Here is a 23,973-nt window from a genome sequence, read left to right as displayed (position 1 = left end):
ATAAAGCCCAAGTTTAAACGTTAATCTGGCTTTCAAGGGTTAGAACTAAAATCATCAATGATAGGATCTAATAAGTCATGCTGATCAGCTGAGATTAGGTCAGGAATTGCATACAAGTCATTAGAAAAACATTGACCAGGATCCTGAGGTGATACTGGGATTAGATCAGGATGTCCTCTGGTTGAAGAGGTCACTCTGGTTTCTGTTGGATTTACGCACCGCCTGCAAGGCCGCAGAAAAGCAGAAACACAGAAATCCTCTCCTTCTCTCTAACTGTAACAATCCTCATTATAAAAATGTTTAAAAAAAACAATCCTCTGGACTGTGCTTCCAAGATTGAAGACGTTTCTCTTCCATCCAGGAAGATTTTTCAATTCAGAATGTCAGAAATAGCGTTTAGTTCCAGGTTTTATCCAGCAGCCCAACAAAGCCTTTAGAAAACATGCAAATTAAACCTGCAATGCATTTCAGAGACATAGACAGGTATGGGGCATTGCAGGCTAACAAAGAAGCCAAACGACCCCCATTCCAAAGGGGGGGACCCGTTCATCCGTTTCTATTTGCATGTTTTCTAAACTAAAACCAGGCTTTGTTGGGCTGCTGGATAAAACCTGGAACTAAACGCTATTTCTGACATTTTGGATTGAAAAATCCTCCTGAAGAGAAACAACAAAGTTTCCAAGTTTAAAGTTTCTTTTTTAAACTTTTTTGGAATGACTGACCTGGATGACACCAGCATGTATAACAATAGTCTAAATCGTTGCTTTTTAAGGAAATAAATGAACTTGCAATGTAAACTGTGTGTTGGCTGTAAAAATATCTCATCCATGACGTCTGACATGATCTCAGGTCTATATTCAGTCTTGTGTAAATGAGGCAGTTAAACGCGGCTGCTGTGATTTTCTTCACATTCCTTTTACACTTCATTCCTGCGATTTCTTCCTCCACAACACATTTACGCTCATCACTGCCTCGCTCCCTACTTTTCTCCTCCTCTCATCTTTCTTTTTGCCCCTGTCTGTAATTGGATTCTATTTTCAGGTCGCCATGAGTGTCTGTGTGTCTCCAGTGTTTGTGTCTCTTCTCCATCGTCACCCTGTGCTCCTATCGCTCTCCATCGCGCTGTCATCATGTACTTTGCCCCAACTATTCTCCACCTGTCTGCTACTAACAGGTTTACTTTACATTGACCCTTTTTTCATCCTTTTCTTTGGGAGAGTTTGGTTCAGGAAATATCACAAGAAAAGCTGTGTGTAAAATGTGTTGGATGAGGTAATGCACCAACCGTATCTCTCTTATGACCTAGATCCCGTAGTCTGGGTTACAAGGCAGGAAGTTATATTTAGTTAAAAGAAAAAGAAAACAGAAAAATTCAGGATCAGAAGTACTGTAGACTAAACTAAATCTGAATGTCTTTGTACGCAAACAAAGAGTCGGTAACATCTTTATGTCAGGAAAGGCAGTTAATCAGTGTTTATGAAGGGGAGGAGTGGAAATTAGGAGCCTGGCAGAGGGAGGGAGTCCTGGTGCAGAAGTTGGTTGGCTGTCAGGATGTCTCTGGAGGTCCTGCATGTGTTTAAAAGACCAAAATACTTAGAGAGAGATGAGGAGAGGCTATCAGAGGTGGAAATGTTGATGAACAAGTAGAGGAAATGGGGATTTCTCGTCAGAACACCAAGCCCTCATCGGTGAGGCCTGGAAGCAGCAAAACTGCGACGCGGACTCCTAGATACGGCCGTGCGGTTCAGAGCCGCTCCACGCCTGTACGGACCGTCAGCATCCGACCGCTGCCGCAGAGAAACACGGCTGCACGCAAACAGCACACCCAAGCTGTTCCGCCACGCAGGGCGAACTTGCGTCCAGCGCAGAGTCATTGTCTGACTCAGCATCTCGAGCAGCACATTTCACATGGCGATCATCATGCAGGCTGCACCTTCTACTGCTATTTTTGCTACTGCTGTTACAGCTGCTGCCTCATGTTGCTCTCTTTTTCTCTCCTCCTTCTTCTCTCTCCACCTAACAACACTCCTCTCTCTGATCCTTCCTCCACTTTGACCTCCAATGCAACCACACCTCCTCCCTCCTCCTCCTCCTCCATCACACAATCTTCAACTTCCTGTTTGGATGAACTGTCCTGCTTCTGTCCTGATGTCAACTTGACTTCATCTCCAATATCTTCCCGATGCTCCCAATCTCTTTGTCTAATCACCTCCTGCACTGAACGACCCCCCTCCACCTGTCATGGCTCCGCTTCTTCTTCTACAACTTCGGACTCCTTCATGCGTCCTCAAAAACCACTCCTCTGCCGGCCTTGGCCCTTGACGCGCTCCCTTTCCTCCTTACTCCTCTGTCCCCCCAGCTTTGGCGAGCCAGTTTTATCCTATGCCTCCACTCTGGAGCACATTCCCTCTCGGCCTCGGACGCTGCTGAGGCAGCAGAGTCTGCAGCAGCCGCTGATCCAGCCGTCAGGGCCGGGTCTCAGCCACCCGCCTACCACGTCTCAAAGCTTGGGACAGTTACATACTGCACCTGGGGGGGCAGGGAGAGGAGAAAGAGGCAGTAACAGTGGTGAGGTTGGGGGAGCAGGTACACGAGGCAGGGGCTCAAGAGGCGGCTCAGCGGGCGCCGCCGCTTCACGCTACAGGGGAGGAGGAACAGGAGGGCGCTCCAGAGGAAGTCCTGGCAGCTGGGATTACGTCATGGACCAGATGAAGAACCGCGGTCTGGATGTCAAGTCCTTCCTGTAAGTCTCCATAAGCTTTCTATTATCTATTAATCCTTTTTCTGTCAAATTGTATACTCTGTATGGGTTTATCATGATATGTGTTTGTGCAAACTATGTCTTTACTAGCTATAACACTTTTAACAACCTTAAAGCTTTCGATATAGTAGTTCTATATGTTTAAGATCTAACCAGTGCATAATTTACAGGCAACAATTATTCTCATCTTTCTGATGTTTTCTGTATGTTTGCATCTGATATCCAGGGAAGGATATTGTTTCTGTCAAAATACAAAATGAGAATTATGTGTTGATTGGAAGCGAGCTGAGTTTAGTCATTTCTCCTATTGTAGCTTTCCAAAAAAAAGTTAAAAAATCAATCCTCTGGACTTTGTTTCCAAGTTTAAAGACGTTTCTCTTCCATCCAGGAAGATTTTTCAATTCCAAATGTCAGAAATAGCGTTTAGTTCCAGGTTTTATCCAGCAGCCCAACAAAGCCTGGTTTTAGTTTAGAAAACATGCAAATAGAAACGGATGAACGGGTCCCCCCCTTTGGAATGGGGGTCGTTTGGCTTCTTTGTTAGCCTGCAATGCCACATACCTGTCTATGTCTCTGAAAGGGGGGGTCGTTAGAGGGAATAGTTGGCCTGGCTGAACAGGTGAGGTCTTCTGTCCTGTAAAGGGGTTGGGATGATAGCGGGAAGGAATCAACTTTATCGCTGGATTGTAGATTTTTGAAAGCGGAAATCTGAGCCCCCCCCCTGTTTAAGGTTGGTGTTTCTTTCCTTACATAGATGGCTTCCTTTCTCTCAAACCACCTGTCTTCTCTGTCCAAAACGTGAACATTCTGGTCCTCCAAAGAATGTCCTTTGTCCATCAGGTGTAGATGTAGCGCAAAGTCTTGTCCAGAGGGGGCGCTCTTCTGTGTTGGGCCATGCGTCTGTGGAGAGGTTGTTTGGTTTTCTCACTGCATTGACCTGCAGACACTCTGCTCAGATTAGGTCTTTAGGATGAACTAGTCTCTGTTTCAGGGTCTTAAAGGGTCTCCTTTTGTAGCGTTTGGTAAACATCTATTAAGAGTCAGGAGAGACTCTTGTATGAGCTTCTATGAGCGATGCAAACAGCAACAGAGCGTGCACGAGGAGAAAGGGACTCGTGCACGCTCTCATAGGGGTTCCCTCTCAGGAGCGGGTACAGGATTGTATATGTGCATTTTTTTTTTTAAGTGGAGAGGGCGGGTCTTTTCAAAAATTCACAAAAATCCTCCACTATAGTGTTTATGATAAAAATATGAATTTTTGTGTGCAATATACTAGGGACTGGCTGGATGTATTATATTAATAGGATACTAAATTTGAACTGTCAAATTAGCACACTGCCTGCAAATTAGGTATTTTACATGTTGGATAGACTCCAACCCTCAATGCCCACATTTCTTTACAAACTGAGAAACTGATGATTGATACAGAGGCAGTAGTTCTCCCATTCACCTTTTGTTGAATCTATCTATGTATGTTAATGCATTTAGCAGACCACTACCAAGCAGACATTAACATGAAGAGTCTTGGCAGCTCATTCCCCCCCAGCGGGGATTCAAACCCAGGCCTCCTGTGTGACTCTGGTAACTTACCAGTTGAGCTATACAGCTGCTATTTTCCAAGATTCTTTTCATAATAATACTTTTGCTCACAAAAGTATTTTTTCTTTTAATCATTTTAGTGTTCAGACAGATTTTCTAATATGTTTCCAGAGCAGCACTGTGACCAGGATGCTCACAGGCAGACCTGCGGTGCTTGTAAAGGTTTCTTACCTGTGTAGGTTTTACCGTTCAGCTGCACTTCTATAATGAACCTATAACAGCCTAGGAAACAATCATGACATTCAAACAGTAATATTCTTCTATTTTTTTTGGATTGGCGCTAAGGTCAAACCTTCTGCACTTATTTTTGCTCAGAGAAATTAAAACTAAAGCTTGTTATCGAGGGTAACCTAGCAGGAGGGTCGTCTTAACAAATTGTTTGATTTCTTTAAAGGTATTGTGGAGGATTTTGGTGAATTCTTAAAAAAAAAAAAAGCACATGCACGACCCTGTACCCGCTCCTAGAGGAAACGCGTGCAAAGCGTGCACAAGCCCATTCCTCCTCGTGCACGCTCTGTTTAAAAGTAGCTGTTCTCATAGCAGCTCACTGTGTCCGTCCGCCTTAACCCCTAAATCCCTCCATCACTATAGAGCGGGGACTCTATAGTGAACTTTATAGTGAACTCAGTTCACTGACCGTTCAGACAGATGATCACTGCTTTTTGCTCCGTTGGTCACATAACTCCTCCTCCACCGCACGGTGCCTGCGCCATCTTTGTTATTAGGCGCCGCTGTCAGCTAGCGACAGCCTATGGCGACAGCAAATCCCATAATGCTTTGCGAGGACAGCTCTCCATGCAAAGCATTCTGGGATATATCTGCCTCTTCTGAGGCCTTTCTTTTCTTCTCACACACTTCGTAGACACTTTTTCTCCTCTGGCCCTCGGCCATTTTCAAAGAACGGCGTTGAGAACGGTGAGCTTCAATGACTGTCTGAAACCGTAGCTCTACACAGATATACGGGACGTAAACAAATCATCACAATGATTGACAGGTAGGAGGACCACTGATTGAGATGATCCACCCTGAAATAAAAGATCCTCCTATATAGATTTAATAATGTTTTGTTTTGACACTTTTCCCGAAATACTATAAAAAAAGGATCGAATTGCAAAATAATGCATTTTATATCTGATTAACTGTATGAATAGGGACTGCTTCATCTTCTCACTATATTGCTCACTGCTATAACTTTGGTCGTAGTAATCACAGTTTTTATGTCATCAATCATGAGCTGCAGCCTTTTACCTGCTTGAAGCCAAAGAAGCATTTCATTAATTTAGAAGGAAATAATGTTCCTAAACGATCGACTGCTTAAAAAAATCAAGAGAACGGGAGACCCAGCAGACCCTGTGCATCCAGATAATATATGTTTGATTTAACTTTATTAGAAAGCAGGGCTTATCTTTAAAACATGTTTTAAAAATGATCTGAGTCATTTAGGAATGAAAGGGAATCATTATAATTATAATTCAGCTCTTTTTCAATATTTATTGGTATAAAGGAACTAGACTCTCTTCACTGGATCAAACATGCAAGACAAACATTTTTCTAACATAAAAAACATATTTTACATCTAACTAAAATAATCCCTTTTAACATTACTGAAATAGATTTCAACATTTGCCTTATGGTGTTTTAAAATCTCCAAAAAGATCAATCTATGCTTAAATATCAAGAATTTTAACAACAGTAACATCAGATTGTAAATTTGAATATTATGTCATGTTATTATTTGGATGCACAGAGCTGAGTCTACATTACAGCAACTGATCGTGTTAATGTAGGATAATGAAGCTTAAAATAAATGAGGAGTCAATAAACGGCTTTCTATAAAATAGCAATTAGGAATGTTAATCGGCATAGAGGAATAAATATAAATGAGCTGTTGTGTCAGTGCTTTAGGATTGCACTTTGCATTATTGTCTTTATTAAACATCAAATCAGATATTGAAATAAACAACTTTATTATGTACATATATTAAACATTCAATTTATTTATTTATTTTATTAAACATTCAATTTAGAAGTTGGACATCATTTAAATATCTGATAAAGGAAGCAAGTTTCCAACATGTGTAGAATACGCTCCTCTAATGAAATGAAACAAAACGCTCCTGATGGAAAAAGCATGAAAATGTTTTATTTTTAGAAGATCTTGTGTGAAAAATGACAGGAAGCTGTGACAGACTGGTCCCTGGTTCTGTTGGAGGATTGTTAACTGGTTCCACTGCACGCTCTGCTAAACATCTGTTTTGATGACATTCAGCCTGTCTGCCTGCAGCCGCTGGAACAGAACAGCATTTACTTCATTATTAGACACTGGTAGGAAGGCTAGAATACATCTATATATTCCTGCATGTCGTATCTACTAATGTTTTCATCCAATTATATAAAACACAGTTTTTGTTAACTTTTAGGAGTTTTGGTCTGCTTGCCGTTTCCAGCCTGTTCAGATGTTGAGGATTTAGGAATATTTATACCTTCTCAGATTTTTATAACCACAAAGATTTGTGAGTTTTAAGGAAAAGTCAGCAAGGAATAACCAATGGATCATCATTTATGCCGATACCTAATACAATTGCTGTGATTTCATAAATTTTGTCTTAATCAGTAAAAAATAAAAATATTAATTTTCATTGCGATCTCTGAGTCTGGGAGCGGCCATTTTTGCCCAAATATAGTAACAATTCAATTCTATTCAGTTTATTTCTATAGCTTCAATTCACATCATGTCATCTCAGGTCACTTTCCAGTTCAACCAGATCATCCAGTCAGATTGATTCAAAGTTTTCTATCTAAGGAAAACCAGCTGATTGCATCGAAAACGACACCAAGATTTTAAATTTTATTATCTGAAATCAGTTTAATCCCATCCAAATGAAGTGACTGGCTAATCCGCTTCTTTTTCCGAGACTCTGGTCCAAAGACTATAACTTCTGTTTTATCTGCATTCAGAAGCAGAAAGTTAAGAGTCATCCAGGTTTTTAAGTTTTTTACGTCGCCCTCGCCCTCCTGCCATCTTGCCATTTTTTCCAATCATGCTTTACTATTTGTTGCTTATCAAATAAACCCCCCAAAAAAATGCACGGATAAAAAGTTGAAGGGGTTTTCAATTCAATTCAATTTCAATTCAGTTTATTTATATAGCGCCAAATTCACAACACATGTCATCTCAAGGCACTTTACAGTTCAACCAGATCATACAGTCAAATTGATACAAAGTTTTCTATCTAAGGAAAACCAGTTGATTGCATCGACTCATTGACTCAAATACAATCCCCCACACTAAGCATGCTTGTAGCGACAGTGGAGAGGAAAAACTCCCTTTTAACAGGAAGAAACCTCCAGCAGAACCAGGCTCAGTGTGAGCGGCCATCTGCCGAGGCCCACTGGGGTTCAAGGAGACAGAAGCAGAGATACAAAAAGCAGCTGTAAAAGGCGGCCCCGTCCAGGAAACACACAGCCAGGCAGACGAGCTCCAAGGCAGCTCCCATGCCAGAGGACGAAGAGAGCACATCCACTCAGTCACGGTCAGAGAAACAGGACCACACTGGAAAACAGGCCGATCTCCAACATCTATAAACAAGGGTGTTGATAGAAGCAGCACAGCTGATGTTTTTTTCCAGGATGACGTCACAGCCAAACAGGAACAGACGAGGCAAAGCTACTCTGAGGAAAAGCAGAGAGAGCAGAAGGTTAGAGATTGAACTAACAGATTCTGCAGAATAGGAGAACAGAGAGAGAATGAAGCAGAATGATGAAATGGGGGTCCCTATGTCCTCCAAAAGTCTAAGCCTATAGCAGCATAACTATAGAGATAGCTCAGGATAACCTGAGCCACTAACTATAAGCTTTATCAAAAAGGAAAGTTTTAAGCCTAGCCTTAAAAGTAGACAGGATGTCTGCCTCACGGACTAAAACTGGTAGTTGGTTCCACAGGAGAGGAGCCTGAGAACTAAAAGATCTGCCTCCCATTCTACTTTTAGAAATTCTAGGAACCACTAGTAAACCTGCAGATTGAGAGCGAAGTGCTCTGTTAGGAACATAAGGAACAATCAGATCTCTGATATCAGATGGAGCTTGGCCATTTAAGGCTTTATATGTGAGAAGGAGGATTTTAAATTCTATTCTGGATTTAACAGGAAGCCAATGAAGAGAAGCCAGGATAGGAGAGATATGATCTCTCTTTTTCATTTTCATCAGAACTCTGGCTGCAGCATTTTGGATCAGCTGAAGGCTTTTAACTACAGTTTGTGGACTTCCTGATAGTAAAGAATTACAATAGTCCAGCCTTGAAGTAACAAATGCATGGACTAGTTTCTCAGCATCACCCCTGGACAGGAGATTTCTAATTTTTGCAATGTTCCTCAGATGAAAGAAGGAAATTCTAGAAACCTCCTTGATATGGGACCTAAATGACAGGTCCTGATCAAAAATAACACCAAGATTTTTTACTTTATTATCTGAAATCAGTTTAATCCCATCCAAATGAAGTGACTGACTAATCAGCTTCTTTTTCAGAGACTCTGGTCCAAAGACTATAACTTCTGTTTTGTCTGCATTCAGGAGCAGAAAGTTAAGAGTCATCCAGGTTTTTATGTCTTCAGACATGCCTGTAATCTATGTAATGGGTTAGCTTCACCTGGATTTATAGACAGATATAGCTGGGTATCATCAGCATAACAGTGGAAATTAATCCCATGCTGTCTAATAATTCTACCAATTGGGAGCATGTATAAAGTAAAGAGAATTGGTCCTAGCACTGATCCCTGTGGTACTCCACAGGTAACCTTTTAGCATGAGGAAGATCTATCATTAACATGAACAAACTGAATTCGATCAGATAGATAAGATTTAAACCAGTCTAGAGCTGTTCCTTTAATTCCAACAAAATATTCAAGTCTTTCTAAAAGAACAATTTTTTCAGTGGTTTGTAAGGTAGTATATTTAGGTGGGTGAGGATAAGGGATCCTTGCAGGTCACTATGCATCAGTTTAAGCAGAAAGGCCTGCAGCTCTGTGTAGATTTGAGTTAACCCTGATGCATTGATCTTATGTCACCAGCACCATTACTTCTGCAACATATTGTTACTCCCTGCCCCGAGGAGGGGGGGGGGGGGCAGATAAGGGAGAAAGATGGTGATGAAGGGATGGATTACCAAGGACACTGTCAAGGTGCAGCATGTGTTCAATGTGCACTGAATCAGTTTAACTGGATCCCCTCTCAGCTGGTTCTCCTTTCTCTGGACGTCACGGCTGAGCTGATGCAGCTGGTTAAAATGGGCATCAGCGAGGCGGCGCGCCGTGAGCCACCAAGGTCACTGCCAATATGGTCAATGACCATCAGCCATTGCACTTATTGTTGTAAATGTGAATCTGAGGTCATTGTTGGTGTGTTTTCTTCTCTAGAACGTCAATGTCGTACATGATTGATGGCACAAAGGGCCCGGTAATAGACGTAACCCTTTGCTCAGGACAGTTCATTTTCATCTTGGCCACTTTCCCTGTTTGGGTGAATCATTGCCAAATGAAGGTGTGACTGTCATTGACAAAGATCTCTCGCCTTTGGAGAACTTCAGCTAAATGCATTCATTTAAAGACCTATCTCCATTCTTTTTTGGCTTTGAATCAATAATTCCCCCCCGCTTCATTGACGTCTCCCCCCCCTCTCACCTGAGCTTCCTTCATGTAGGCTGCCTTAAGTGAAGTGCTTTCATGAGAGTCCCCAGTGTTAATGCCTGTACTTAATGGGTGATGAGAGAAGAGGGATCCAGTAGCCATTATATCAGTGGAAGCTCTATATCATGTTGCATAATCCGCTGGTTTTCAACCACGGCTAAAAGGAGTCAGCAAGTGCTTCTCCACCAATAGATGCGCTCAGGTCCGTTTGCACTTGGATCTACTGTAGGTTTTTGTTATCTTAGTTTTAGGCAACATTAAAAATCCTAGATTTAACAAACATATTATGCACAAGGGGTGTGGAGTGAAAAATGTTGAGGTTTGTCTGTTCTCAGCCTCTCAGGCTCCAAATGAAGGTCATGAGAGATAAGAGTCACACAGCTTCCTTCATGGCATGAAGGGGAGGATTGCTGTTATTAGGAGATCCATCTGACCAGTGAGAGATAGATTAACCTGACAGGGAACGGTCTTCATGAACTCAAGTTGTTTTTCCTCCAAATGTTCAAGAGTGAGAAAGTTCTTGATGCAGAGGATGGGTTGGTTCCGCTGGGAGGAGTGTGTGTTTTGGGATTTTGTAAGCTATAAGTGAAATGCATCCATCCGTCTCTCTGTCTGAGGACTTTAAATACATTTGAACCTTTTTTCTTGCAAAATATGCCAAAAAAATGCTTCCTAACTCCACAGGGGTATAAAGTTCAAAGACAATTTATGAAACTATATCTGTGTGAGATAATTAGAGAAAAAATAAAACTCAAATAGACTACATTTATGTTTAAATCCAAAGCGGAAAAAGTTAGCTCCTGGAAGTAGCGTAGCATCCTATTTCCTGTACAGATTAGGAGCAGAGCGATAAAACAGAAAAGATTTTAATGCATTTATTTTCTCAGGAAATACATAAATAACCTTCAACACGTTATATATTAGTACGCTTACTATTTTGGGGGAGGGAAAAACGTCGTTCAGGTCTTTTTAACAAAATAAAACCGAAGGCGACCCGGATGGATATCTGGACGAGCTGATAGCACAGGACGGATCGTGCTTCCAGGACGGATCGTGCTTCCAGGACGGATCGTGCTTCCAGGACGGATCGTGCTTCCAGGACCGATCGTGCTTCCAGGACGGATCGTGCTTCCAGGACCGATCGTGCTTCCAGGACCGATCGTGCTTCCAGGACGGATCGTGCTTCCAGGACCGATCGTGCTTCCAGGACGGATCGTGCTTCCAGGACCGATCGTGCTTCCAGGACGGATCGGGTAGTGACAGGCAGCTTAGCTTAGTTAAGCTTAGCTTAGCATAGCTTAGACTGTTTAAAGCATGGAGAGTGAGCAGAGGGAGGCCGGTAGTTACACCACAGACTGATTTTTTGAGACAGAAGTTTTCGCCTCCCCTTATTCAGTGGCTTTGTAGTTTAATTAAAACCCAAAATGACTAAATTGGCTATAATTAGGAGTGCATTGAAACCTGCTGGACACATTCAGAAGATGACAAACTTAATATTGGAATTTAACTATTGAAATCTCGGTGTACGTCTGAAACGTAACCCTCTGAAACTTTGTGGAGTTTTGCTTTGAGCTTATCCACCATATTGGATCAGTTTTGCTCCGCCTTTCCTGACTTCTATCCCATTTTTCTATGGCCTACCTTTCTACTATGTTTTGGGTCATGGCCTAGTTAGTCTGCAGTGCAACGTCCCACCAACTCTGTGGAAGATGATTTTAAGCAGACAGCTTCCATATAGAAAAAAGGAACATTTTCTCTTTTCTTTCCTGCAATCAAGGAATCCAGCTGGCCGCTTTTTGTTGCCTTCTCATGTGTTTTACTGTGGATCTTTTTTGGCCGCCTTCCTTTTCTTTTTATTGATCTGCTAAATGTTGATAAGCTTTATTTGTCCGGTTGTGTCTCAGCTGTGTCCAGCTATTGAATATGCCCCTTTTGGCTAACTATAACTATCTATATTCTTTGGGTTCATGAATGGTTTGCATGGTGCACAATGAAAATGATAAGTCATCCTGTTGAAGGATGTTTTTTTGACTTGGCTGGATGTTCTGCTGGGTTGATTTATTCATCCTAAAAGAAAATCCTGTGATCGTCCTCCATGTTTTCTTCTGTCAGCATCCAGATCTTTTCATGTTGCTGTTGATTCGGCCATCTCTGGAGTTTGTACCGTCTCTCTGATTTCTCTCTTCCTCATTAACTACGACATTCCCTCAGCTTCTTAATTGCATATTGTGAGTTCAGAGCAGCAGCTTCCAAATAAACATATCAGCCTTTGTATAAAGTTTTATGTGCTTAGAAGAAAAGGAGATAATAACACAAAACACTCGCCAGTTTATAAGACAGTTTTAAATATTTGACCCCTGAAACAAAAGGTCCTTCACTTAACAAAATTTGTATGTGAGAACCCTGAAATTAAAATAACAGACTTTACTTCAAGCTTATGTTCATTTTTCTGATTGCACGCAAAATAAATTTTAACCTATTTTCGATAAATATTTCGATAAAAAAAAATGCTTGTAAGGCTAAATAATCACCGAACTGCACCGAGGCAAAGCGAAAGAAACTAGGAACTCAGTGGATTTAAAGGAAAAGTTCAGTCAGCGAGGAATAATCAATGGATCATTATTTATGCCTAAAACTAATACGTTCGCAGAGCTTTCATTAATTTAAAGTTAATCCGTAAAAAAATAAAAAGAATAATTTTCATGGTGATCACTGAGTCTGGGAGCGGCCATTTTTGCCCAAATATAGTAGCCCCTCCCTCCTGCCATCTTCCAGCAGTGACGTCACGGTGCGGTAAGCCTAGCGCCATTCTCCCCGCTTTCCAAGCTAAATCAATGGGAACTACTAGACACATCTGCAATCGACAACAATTATTGAAGATTTCCAGATAGGGATGGGAATCGAAAACCGGTTCCTGTTCAGAACCGGTTCCGTATTTTCCGATTCCATGGCATCGTTTGGCAGCTCGCTGAACGATTCTTTTTTCGATTCCCGCAGCACCAGAGCCTAGAGCGCCGGCTCTGGGGAGCACGACTTACGTCACGTTTTTTTACGTACGTTACGTAAGTTACGCAAGTTACGCAAGTTGGAAGAACTATTCGAGGAGGAAGACAACGAGCTGCGGTCACTTTGTGAATCAAAGCCCCGTCTTTCCTTAGCCCAGAGGGTAGATCAGGAAATCCAGCTCTATAAAAGCTTGCCCTCCATCCCCTGCAGGGATAGCGCCACACTGTGGTGGTGGAACAAGCAAGATACGCTGCCCTTGCTATCTGGACTGGCTGAAAACTACCTCTGTGTGCAGGCTTCCTCCACCCCATCTGAGAGGGTGTCCTCCATGGCTGGAAACACCATAAGCCCTGAAAGATCCCGTATCCTTCCAGAAAAAGCAGATATGCTCATCTTTCTGCAAAATAACTGTTAATTTTCCCTACTACTGTTTTATAATTAGTATTTTTTGTTATTTAAAATAGGTTATTATCCCATCATTTGTTATTAGACATTGTTGGTTATTAAGTTTGTTCTTGTATTAATTTTTCATTTAAACACAGATGTTACTCCAGTTTCACATTTCCTGTGGACATCTTGATCTTGTTGATTTTGTAAGATTGTGCAATAGTTAAGTAAACACAGTTGATGCTGATAATCAAACTGTTTGTTCTCCTTTTTCCCCCAAATTGGAATCGAAAAAAGAATCGATAAAGAATCGAATCGTTTCATAGAATCGAAAAGGGAATCGGAATCGTGAAAATCTTTTCAATTCCCAACCCTATTTCCAGAGGACTTCACCATTGAAATTCACCAGAGCTATAGTGAAACTGACAATGCCCACGTGCATGGCAGCTGGATGCTGGAATACATCGGGTAAAAGTGAAAAAAAGAGTTATTCCACCTTTCTGATTCCTGATCCTCCACGGACGGGTTGGTCGTTGGATCGCCAACTTGAAGAGGGAGGATTTGCCATCGAACTTCTGGCCAGAGAAAAAACCCGTAATATGTAGCCAACATTTGGAAGAAGAATGTTTTCAAGATGACTTGGATAATAGCGCGTTGTGACAAACACCAGATACAGCACTGGGACTTGATCAGCAGCCGATACCGCACCGTGACGTCACTAACCAGTAGGTGGCAGTAGTGTTCTTTGACAAACATGGATGCCTCCAGTAAAGCACATTCAGATCAAAATTTCTACATGAAATTATCATTTCAGATTGAAAGAACTTTCAGAAGTTTGAATTCTGAATATGAGCGACTTTTCCTTTAAAACTGAACTTTGAGGTTATTTCAACCTTTTTATTTCAGTATAGCCGACCTATGTGAGTCTGGCTTTTCAACTTTAAAGCTACTTAAAGAAAAATGGAGGATGTCTAAATGTATAGTCTTTTGTTCTGTATATAATTTAAATTTGAACAAAATTTAGTAATTATGCAGTATTTATTTATATTCTATGTAGCATAGCAGAGCAATCAGTTCTGTTTGGATGCTGTACAATAACTCATCATCTGCTGTGTTCTTCAGGAGCTGCGAGGGCGAAAAAAAACTAAAAACCCAGTTTTTTATTGTGGACGATGCAACAAGCTAAACCCTTTGCTTTCTATGGTTCTCCATGTGGAGATTAGTTTGTCTGAAAACTCCCATCCTGAGAGAAATACACTCAAACTGTGAATAAACTTAGCAAATCTTTAGCAATGACAGAAAGCAGGAAAGGACGTGAATAAAGCAGCAAATCATCATTATTCTCAAATAGCTGGTAATTCGTGAACAAAGTATTTCAGGCCTCAAAGCCTAGTGGTAATTGGTCCTGATGAGTTTTCATTTTCTGTGCACGGTGTCATCTGACAGCACAGTTCCATATATATATAATAGGGATGCACGATATTGGGATTTTGGCCGATATCCGATATGCCGATATTTTAAAACTCATGTAGCCGATAACTGATATCGATACCAATGTTAAAGCTGGACAAAAATAAGTAGTCATTGTAAATAGCAGTTTTGTTATCCATTTCTGACACTTTGAAAAATAATATACTCAAATATATTTTCATATGCTGATATCAAATTGATTTTTAAAAACGCGGTATCGATCTATTTTACTTTCAAAATCTGGTGAAATTTCATCGTTCTGTTACAAACTCTCGTGATATTTTGCAAATTCTTGTGAGATTTTGTTAGTAAAATAGATCGATACCGCGTCAATATATCAACATATAAAAATATGGCAACATTTGGTGAATTTTCGGGGGATTTCGTAGCATAACGATGACATATAGCAATATTTCATTAGTAAAAGAGATTGATATGGTGTTTTTAAATGGCAATATATCAGCATATGAAGATATTGGGATATTTTAATGGATCAATATTTTTTCCCTCGTCTTTAGAAGTTTTTAAGTCTGTAAAAAAGAAGTTTTTGAGGAAGAAGAAGAAGTAGTATCTTTTATTTTTTTTAGACTTTAGAAACTCAGAAGCTGATGTCCGATATTCAGTTTTAAGGCTGATACAGGCCGATACCGATAGGGGGCCGATTATATTGTGCATCCCTAATATATATATATATTTATAGAGAGAGAGAGAGAGAGAGTGCACTCCTGCAAGTTAAAAATAGTGATAAACTCTCAGTAAATTCATTGATTTTAAGTGTGGTGGCTTTTTTTCTTTACTGTTAAATAAACCTTGCTTGGAAATGTTGCGTGTCGGTTTCCCATAATGCTTTATGTTTAGTTTCGGCTTGTTTCATTTGTTTTATTTAGTTTAAGAATTAGCTGGTTTGTGATCATTTAGATGGTTTTTCATTTTTTTTTTGAATAGTTGAAATATTTAGTTGTGACTAAATTCCCAATGATTAGAAATATTCAGAAATCATATTAATTTGTGATGCAATAGAGATTCTTTCCTGTAGACTTTGGGCTGATTTGTGTTGGATTGTGATAATCTGATAAACGCTAATTTAATTAAATTTTGCCTAATATCACTACAGGTTTATAGAAGTAGCGAAAAGCAGGTGGAGTCTTTATTCTCATCAAGTTAATTAATTAATGACTCCTAATGGCCTCGATTTTGAGCAGCTTGCACGTCAACAACCACACATGTTTAAGACATTTCTACTCTCAGTCATTTGTCTGCTTATTTTCCTTCCTTCTGCTTTCGCTCCACATTCATCCTTTTCTCCCAGAACATCAGGGGCATCTTTCTGCACAGTTAAGATTTTATTAAGCCTCATTAAGAAGATCTGGACTAATTGTTTCTATTTGAAAGATGGAGTATCTGGAGGTGTACGCCGTGTTTCATCTTTTTCTGGGTCACTGCTCTCTCACTCTTCTCATTTCATCTCCTCCAGACCGACACAGCTGCTCTACAAATCCAACCACTTTCCTCCCCTCATCCCCTCACGCTTTAACACTCAAAGTCCCAAAGTGCAGACTTTAGTCTGCACCTAGTTTGTATCAAGTATCCCCCCAAAGGTGTTAACGGCTCTCCTCTGGTGCTCCATTTTCAAATCAAATGCAAATGTAAGAATGTGGTTTGGTGACTTCAGCTGGTGTGCTGGGGTTTCTTTGTTTAAGTTGCCTCCCTTTGTGTTGTAAAGGAGCTTTTTCAAGGAGTTGAGTAATTTACAGAATTTCTGTGGGGATAAATAGAGCAGGCACAGCACACAGACTCAGAATTCACCCGGAATTCACCATGGCACAACCAAGGCGACCAAGAAGGATGAACGCTCAGGAGGCTTTAGCCATGCTTCAGAGCATGCCAGACTAGGAATATGATGGTGGATCTGTTGGAGACTTAGCATTTCAGAATGAAAACGGCGCAACCGATTCTTCAAGTGAATAGGATGATTCTGATGAGAATGCGACTCCAAAGACGGACCAGGGGCCGGGTGGTCAATTATATTATTGAGCGGGACAGTTCAAACACTGAGGCTACATAAGATGAAGAGGAAGAAACAGTGCGCGGCAACCCCCCTCCTTGCAAAAAGCAAAAAACTGTTGATGTTGGCACAATGCCTAAATCCACAGAGAAGGCGAAAGATGGCACTGTTTGGTCCAACTGGAAAGAAGACTTTTCTGTTCCTGAAACCCCACAGACTGCCTTCAATGGATCCGGAGGGCCAACAGATTCTGCGAAACACAAAATCACAAGTCACCTTCGCAGCTTCCCGTGTTTGTTGGATATGAACATGTTGCTGACCATCAGAGACTGCACAGTCCACGAGGCCCGCAGAACAAACCCCAGCTGGCAGATGAGTGTCTATGAGCTGATGGCTTTCCTCGTAATCCTTTTTCGAAGGGCTGCCATGGGTTACATTGGTCCCATGCGACACATGTGGGCCAATAAATTCGGAAACGCAGATATCAAACCCATAATGCCTCGTAACCGTTTTTTGAAATAAGACGGTACCTTCATTTTGACTACAAGGACACCCGCAAGGAACGCATACACAATGACAAATTTGCAGCAATTTCTGACATCTGGATGCGGTTTGTTCAGAACTGTGTGTCGTCCTACAGTCCAGGACAGCATGTTACTGTGGATGAGCAGCTGTTTCCGTCCAAGGTTCGGTGCCCCTTTTTGCAGTACATTGCATCCAAGCCTGACAAGTTTGGAATCAAGTTTTGGATTGCAGCAGATCTGGACACAAAATACATGTGTAATGCCATCCCTTACTTGGGAAAGGATCCCACTCGTCCAAAAGGAGAGAGGTTGTCAGAGAACGTTGTTCTGAAATTGATGGAACCGTTTTTGGACAAGGGAAGGACTGTAGCTATGGACAATTTCTTCACCTGTCTGTCTTTGGCTAACAGGCTCCTTCAGCGAAATACAACTCTGCTTGGTACCATCAACAAAATCCGTCGGGAGCTACCAGCAACTGCAAAGGAAACCTCGGGGCGCCAGTTGCACTCCACACAGGTGTTCAAATCTGGAAGTGCCTTGCTGACGGTGTATGCGACAAAAAAAAAGAAATCTGTCTCTTCTTAGTACCATGCATCACAGAGTGGAAATTGTGGACATTCAAAAACAAAAACCAAACACTGTGGTTGATTACAACAATCTCAAATGTGGTGTTGATATTATGGACCAGAAACTGCACAACTACTCTGTGCGTTCAGGAACACGGAGGTGGCCTATGGCTGTGTTTTATAACCTGCTTTACATGGCCGCCACAAATGCACATGTTTTGTACACAGCGTGTACAGGATCGAAAGAAAGTCGTCGACTGTTCATGCTAGAGCTTTCAGAGGAACTCAAAAACAGGCTCCTGCAGGAAAAGACACAAGAGGAAGAGCAAAAACAGCTACGTCGTGAGATGAGAGTTTCCCAGCAGAAAAAAGACTCAATGCCAGGTGCGCATACTCTGCAATAACAACAGAAGTACTGAACGTTGTGTCCACTGCGGCAAATTTACCTGTGGCAAGGAAAGGCTCACCATGGGAATGTGGAAACTGCTAGATGGGACAATTGCATTTTACATTTTTCCACATTATATTTAGTGCTTTATCCATATGTAGACTGTTTTTCTTTATCTGAAATAAAAGGCTATAACTTCTGTCTGTTGTTTTTCAAAATTGAGCTGTTTGGGGTGGTATTTGGCTCCAGTCCCCCCAACTGATCTGTACAATGAAAATATCTCCATCAGCTGACAAGAATATTTATACAACAATGACCATCTGCCCCATTTACTAGATGGCAAACAAGCAAACATCATCCGCTCTCGATTTCCAGCGGAAAGCCGGTTTTGTGCTGGAAACCCGTTTCCAGCTCAAATTCCAATCTGGCGGCAGGTGGAAATGTAAAGGTTGTGGGTGGGAAGTCTAGCTCCGAGAATAAATAGGCCCAGCAGATCGACTCAGAGTTATTGAGATGTCAAGCTTGGCTTGGCTTGGCGTACAAGCTTGGCTGCAACAGACGAGCATGTGTTGTACAAGCCGTGCACAGGGACCAAAGAGAGTCCACCAAAGTTAATTCTGCTACTTGCAAATGAACTTGGTAACATTTGTATGCAAGAAAAGGCAATAAAGGAAGAACACATGAGACAGCATTGTGAGATGAAGAGACTAGGGCTGTTCCTTTTGTGACATAAATGTTACTCCAATACTAAAGGCATACTGTTTGTCATTCTCTAAGATTAAATTTTGAATGACATAAAAAGGCGAGACAAGACAAAATACAATTATTCTTTCTTTCATATAGTGAGCTTTGCAATATGAATTAGTCTGTTGGTGAATGGACAATAGAAATAGGCTCTGCCTTGCCTTGTTGGAAAAGCATGGTTATGACCTGTTCTCAGCTCAGGAACTAGGACCTCTATGATATCTGGTTGTTCAATAGGTTTGCCTAAATAAAAGATTTAGATATGACCTGCAAAAAGGTATGATGTTGCAGGGGCAGGTACTGAAAAGTGCTTGGAACATGGTCTTGATGCCAGTTTGTTTCAGCCTTTATCCAGTCTCATGTAGAAGGGCTGGTCATATCACAGGTTATTTGCATTACAATAGGGACAGTTAGCAAGGTAGAGTGAATACACAAACTTGCAGAGGGGAGAGGGGCTTGCAGGAAAACTGAAAATCTCTGGGACATCTAGTGTTAATTCCCCCTCCTTACCCTCATCCAAACCCGCAGTCCTTTAGCTTAAGCCCCGGACTGTGAAAATATGTTGCTGTCAAGCTGTGGGGAGATATAAACCTGAACTTTACAATCTGCTCTTTTTTTCATGCATAAAGCTTTTCGCTCAATGACTCTAAGTTTGTGAAATAATCTCCCTGTTATACATCAGTGACGATGATTCCTGAGCTTTTTAGGTCTTTAAATCCTCCTTCAGATTAACATAACTCACAGACGGCACCTGTCAAAAAGAAAATCGCCTCATTATAAAGTTCATATTATCCAAATTCTATTCGGGACACTTTCACCTCATTTCACATATTTATTGATTTCAACAAACCGAGCATTTATGTTACTTCATGCATCCTAACACTTTCCTTTAGTCCCTGCTAGAATATTTTAGGAAGGTTAAGTACTGATCGTACAAGGAAGGGAGGGAGGGAGGGAGGGAGGAAGGGAGGGAGGGAGGGAGGGAGGGAGGGAGGGAGGGAGGGAGGGAGGGAGGGAGGGAGGGAGGAAAAACAACCGATTTAAAGACGAGTTTACGAAGAAGGAAAGAAGAAAGGAAGGACAAAAAGGATGCTAACATAAGAAAGGGAATAAAGTTTGTAAAAGGAAATATATTTCTCTGTTATTTATTATTGTTGTTATTCTTTTTTTGACCCTAAAATATGATCAACTACCAGCCTTTTCCAGCCTTTTCCAGGCTGTATATAGTATCTAATTAAGCAGCTTATAAAAATACAATAATTTCAAATAATGTAAACTTTTGACTATGACCAATTTGAAGCTGCCCAATAGGAAGCTACGGGCGTGATGACCTCATCAGGTTTTTCCTCCCGGTCTCTGGAAAAATGTGGATGAAGGTGGTTTCTTTCCAGACTGCGGTTCACCTGATGATGTCATCATCTGGAAACATAACCTTAAACTCAGCAAAGTCATTGAAAACAGAAAAAGTGTGAAAAGCCAAACATTTTGACCGATATCCTTCCCCGGGTAAATCTCTCGCTGCAGGCGGGTTTGTTGTGTTTTTTGTTGTTTTAACGACATGCTCTGTTTCTCTGATATTGTTCTCTTTTCTACTTCCTTTTCCAAACTTCCTATCTTCCGTCTGACTTCCTGAAATGATCTCTCCATCTCCCTGTTTCTGTGAAATGTCTCCTTTGGCTGCCTGCCTTTTTTTTCCTGCCTCTTCTTCTATCCACTGCATTTCTTTTGTCTTTACTGGGAGCCAGTGAAGGAAAGCTGGTGGTCCTGGCTTTGGCCATTGGTGTTGCAGAGCAAGATGACTTTGCCAATATCCCTGACCTGCAGGAAACGGCGCAGGCAGCACCAGCAGCCAATCAGGAGCCCCCTCCTGAGAAGAGGTACCAGCTACTGTATGAGAGGCTTTGTGAGTATGTGTGTGAGGAAAGTACATGAAAGGGAAACGGGATTCGATCTCACAACCGATGAAGAGCAGAGCCTTTTTTATAAAGAAATGAGTTCAGACTATGCAAATGTAAAAACAGACTGATGCAGAGGTGAGATCGCTAAAAGAGATAAAACGAGCTCATAAAGCATCAGAGTGCGATGCTCATTGGTTCTTCACTCCTTTATTACGCTTTTAGCTGCAGCATTTTAAACAATGAGATAAACTGTGTTTTCCCATGCCAGTGGACTTTTATTTGCCACCATCACCATAATCATTGTCTCCATCACAGTAGCACCATTCTCCTCACTATTTTCCTCAGCCTGCTTGTCTGAGGCCTCCTGCTGGTAATTGTCGTATTTCCTTTGCATTTTCATTCTTTTTATTATCCTAGCCCTTTTCATTCCCGTGTTCTTCTTTTTTCCTCGTGCTCATTAGCTTCCTTCAATCACCCTCCGCCGCTCTGAGAGTCTCGTCTCTGCAGCTCCACAGAGGGCCCGGAGAGCCTCCTCATTATTCCATAACGCGTTAGTCACTTACATAAACATGCAGCCAGAAATAGCCTCTTCCTCGTCAGCCAAGTTACACACTCCGAGTCCAAAATATTTCCACTCGTCTGTGAGGACGATCCAGCCTTGCTTCCTTGCTATCTCCTGAAATAATTAGCTCTGGATTCTCTAGTGGAATGGGACCAGTTTTAATAAACGACTTCAGCGTCATGTTAAGCAAATAGCTCGGGCCATTTTCTTTATCCGCTGATGGTCATCCAGATTATCAGGATTTTGCTCCACAGACCTAACAGTAAATCTTGCATAATCTCTAGCCTATAATTCTCTGCAATCAATTTAGATTAAATTACCTCCCCCCAGTTTTCTTATGATTTAGTGACAGAACTCTATAAAAATGGTTGAAGAGTGTAAATAAATCCCAATTTACCTCTGACTACCTTTTTATTTAAGCCGGGCGTACTCTGTACGGTATTTTAAATCGTTGCACGCAGCTACAGCTCACATCGTACAATGAAACCTCAGGGTTTAAAAGTTCCCAGCTCACCATGTTTGTTCGCATCAGAGCGTCGGGTCGCACAGCGTGAGATCTACCTGCTCACACTGTACGTCTAAAAACCAGGTGGGACTCGGCTCCGCAGTGAGATGGCGCTACTGGGACTCGTCTACCTGGAAGCCAAACCAGTAGCAGAGGAACATGAAGCTCACTAGAGTGAAACGCGCTGCCTTGGATATAATTTAGTGCTGAAAGCCCTAAAAAGAAAAGGAGACGACGTATTTGGACAAAGACATGGCTGAGCAAACGTGGCTACTACGGTCTGACAGTTTGACAGAAAGAACTCCATTTCACTCATTGCCCCCCCGCCATGCTGCTGGGTTTATATCTGAGAGGAAGAAGAAGAAGAATTCTTGTTTGCCCACTGAGCGATTTGCCCACGACCACCTTAAGATGGCCGACTGGATTTAAAACATGTTTGAGGTGTCGGAGATTCTCCGTCTTCCAGGTCAGAGTCGTTCCAAAAAAAGAAAATAAAAAACAATCCACTGGACTTTGTTTCCAAGTCTGCAGACATTTCTCTTCCATCCAGGAAGCTTTTTCAATTAGAAATGTCAGAAATAGGTTTGAGTTCCAGGTTTTATGCAGCAGCCTCATCTTTTGAAACAACTTTGATTTTCTCCTGACCTTCTGATTCCTGATGGGGGGGGCGGTGGTCGTTAGAGGCTGATCGCCCCTCGTTACCCCCTGTTCACTACGCCACGCACCATCAGGCTGAAAGTCGGCCCGATCGAAAAAATCTAGAAGAATCAGCCGAAAAAGGACAGAAAGATCTTACAGCGTACGACCAGCTTAACAAACTCTAAATGTGGGAGGAATTTTAACATAAAGACAGCAAATAATTTAGCTATTTAGAAGTCTTAAATATTTGATGTTGTTTTAAAGGTAAATTTTTTAATGCAAGTATCCAACATTAGAGGGAAATTCAAGGACAGATCGTCTGAGCAGCTATTCTCAATTTTTAGAACGCTGCTATAAAGGCAGCTTTTTATTTTCACTTGGCTTCAAACAGCTTTGTCCTTTTCAGCTTTTTTTTTTTTGCATTTGGTGAAACCTTTACAAATGGGTTACAAAATCCACTAATTGACTAAACAGCGAGTGGGAAGCAGTGTGTGGCCCCCAGGATCCACCCTGATGACTGAGTGCACTATGATATGTTCAGGATTAACCTGTGGTTCATATAATCTTTACGACTTTAAATCAGAACGACTGTCAGTTTATGCCCACATTGAAAGCTTTGCATTGATCAACCTATCAGCCTTCAGTGAGGTCAACTAATTTCATTTGCAATTATTTCTTTTTTGTTCTCTGTCAAGGTTAGGAATTTTATTTTTTTTTTTTATGTAAAATAAACTTTTGATATCTGGCTGCTTAGTTTTGAGGCTGAATCAAATATTTGCTGTCAGCAATTTATCAAAAATCTAAAGTATAAGCTTAAAGGGAATGTATGATCCCCTTGGCGTGTCTACGCTGCTTTCACAGGTGTCTATATAATCAATCAAACTCACAACACAACTTCTATTCTAAGGTGTAGCACAAAGCCACACTTTCATTTATGTCTCACCACCTTCCAACCCTGAACAGCTTTCAATCATGGATCATCACTCATCTCCTCATGCATTGCTTCTGTTACACTTCATGAAATCTCATTGTGTCACTGGGAAACCATAGGTGGTTAAAATAAGATCTAAAAATAAGTATATAGATATATACCTTTTATAATTTATACTGTTTTTAATATACCAACATTAATAAAACAAATACACAAAAATAAAACCTTAGAAAAGGGAAATGGAAACATTAAAACAGCACTTTATGTTTCACAAAGTAAAACAACAAAACTTTTCTTTAATTGTTTA

General features: G+C 41.2%; 1 protein-coding gene across 4 annotated transcripts in view; it reads left to right on the top strand.

Moving 5' to 3' along the window:
- The window catches only part of syt7a (synaptotagmin VIIa), a 179,904-nt gene that overhangs the window by 119,785 nt on the left and 36,146 nt on the right, over positions 1 to 23,973 (top strand). For 3 of the 4 annotated variants that reach the window (XM_038291252.1, XM_038291251.1, XM_038291250.1), the window contains 2 exons: positions 2,360 to 2,743; positions 20,877 to 21,008. In XM_038291252.1, coding sequence (XP_038147180.1) covers positions 2,360 to 2,743; positions 20,877 to 21,008 — 516 coding nt within the window. Of the gene's footprint in view, positions 1 to 804; positions 2,744 to 20,876; positions 21,009 to 23,973 lie in introns of those variants that run through there. The other variant, XM_038291249.1, reaches the window with a different exon arrangement.

Source organism: Cyprinodon tularosa, unplaced genomic scaffold, assembly GCF_016077235.1.
Source record: "Cyprinodon tularosa strain WSP-4 unplaced genomic scaffold, ASM1607723v1 ctg298, whole genome shotgun sequence".
NCBI lineage: Eukaryota > Metazoa > Chordata > Actinopteri > Cyprinodontiformes > Cyprinodontidae > Cyprinodon > Cyprinodon tularosa.
Note: the sequence above shows the minus strand (reverse complement) of the source record. Positions and strands in the feature narration are given on the sequence as shown.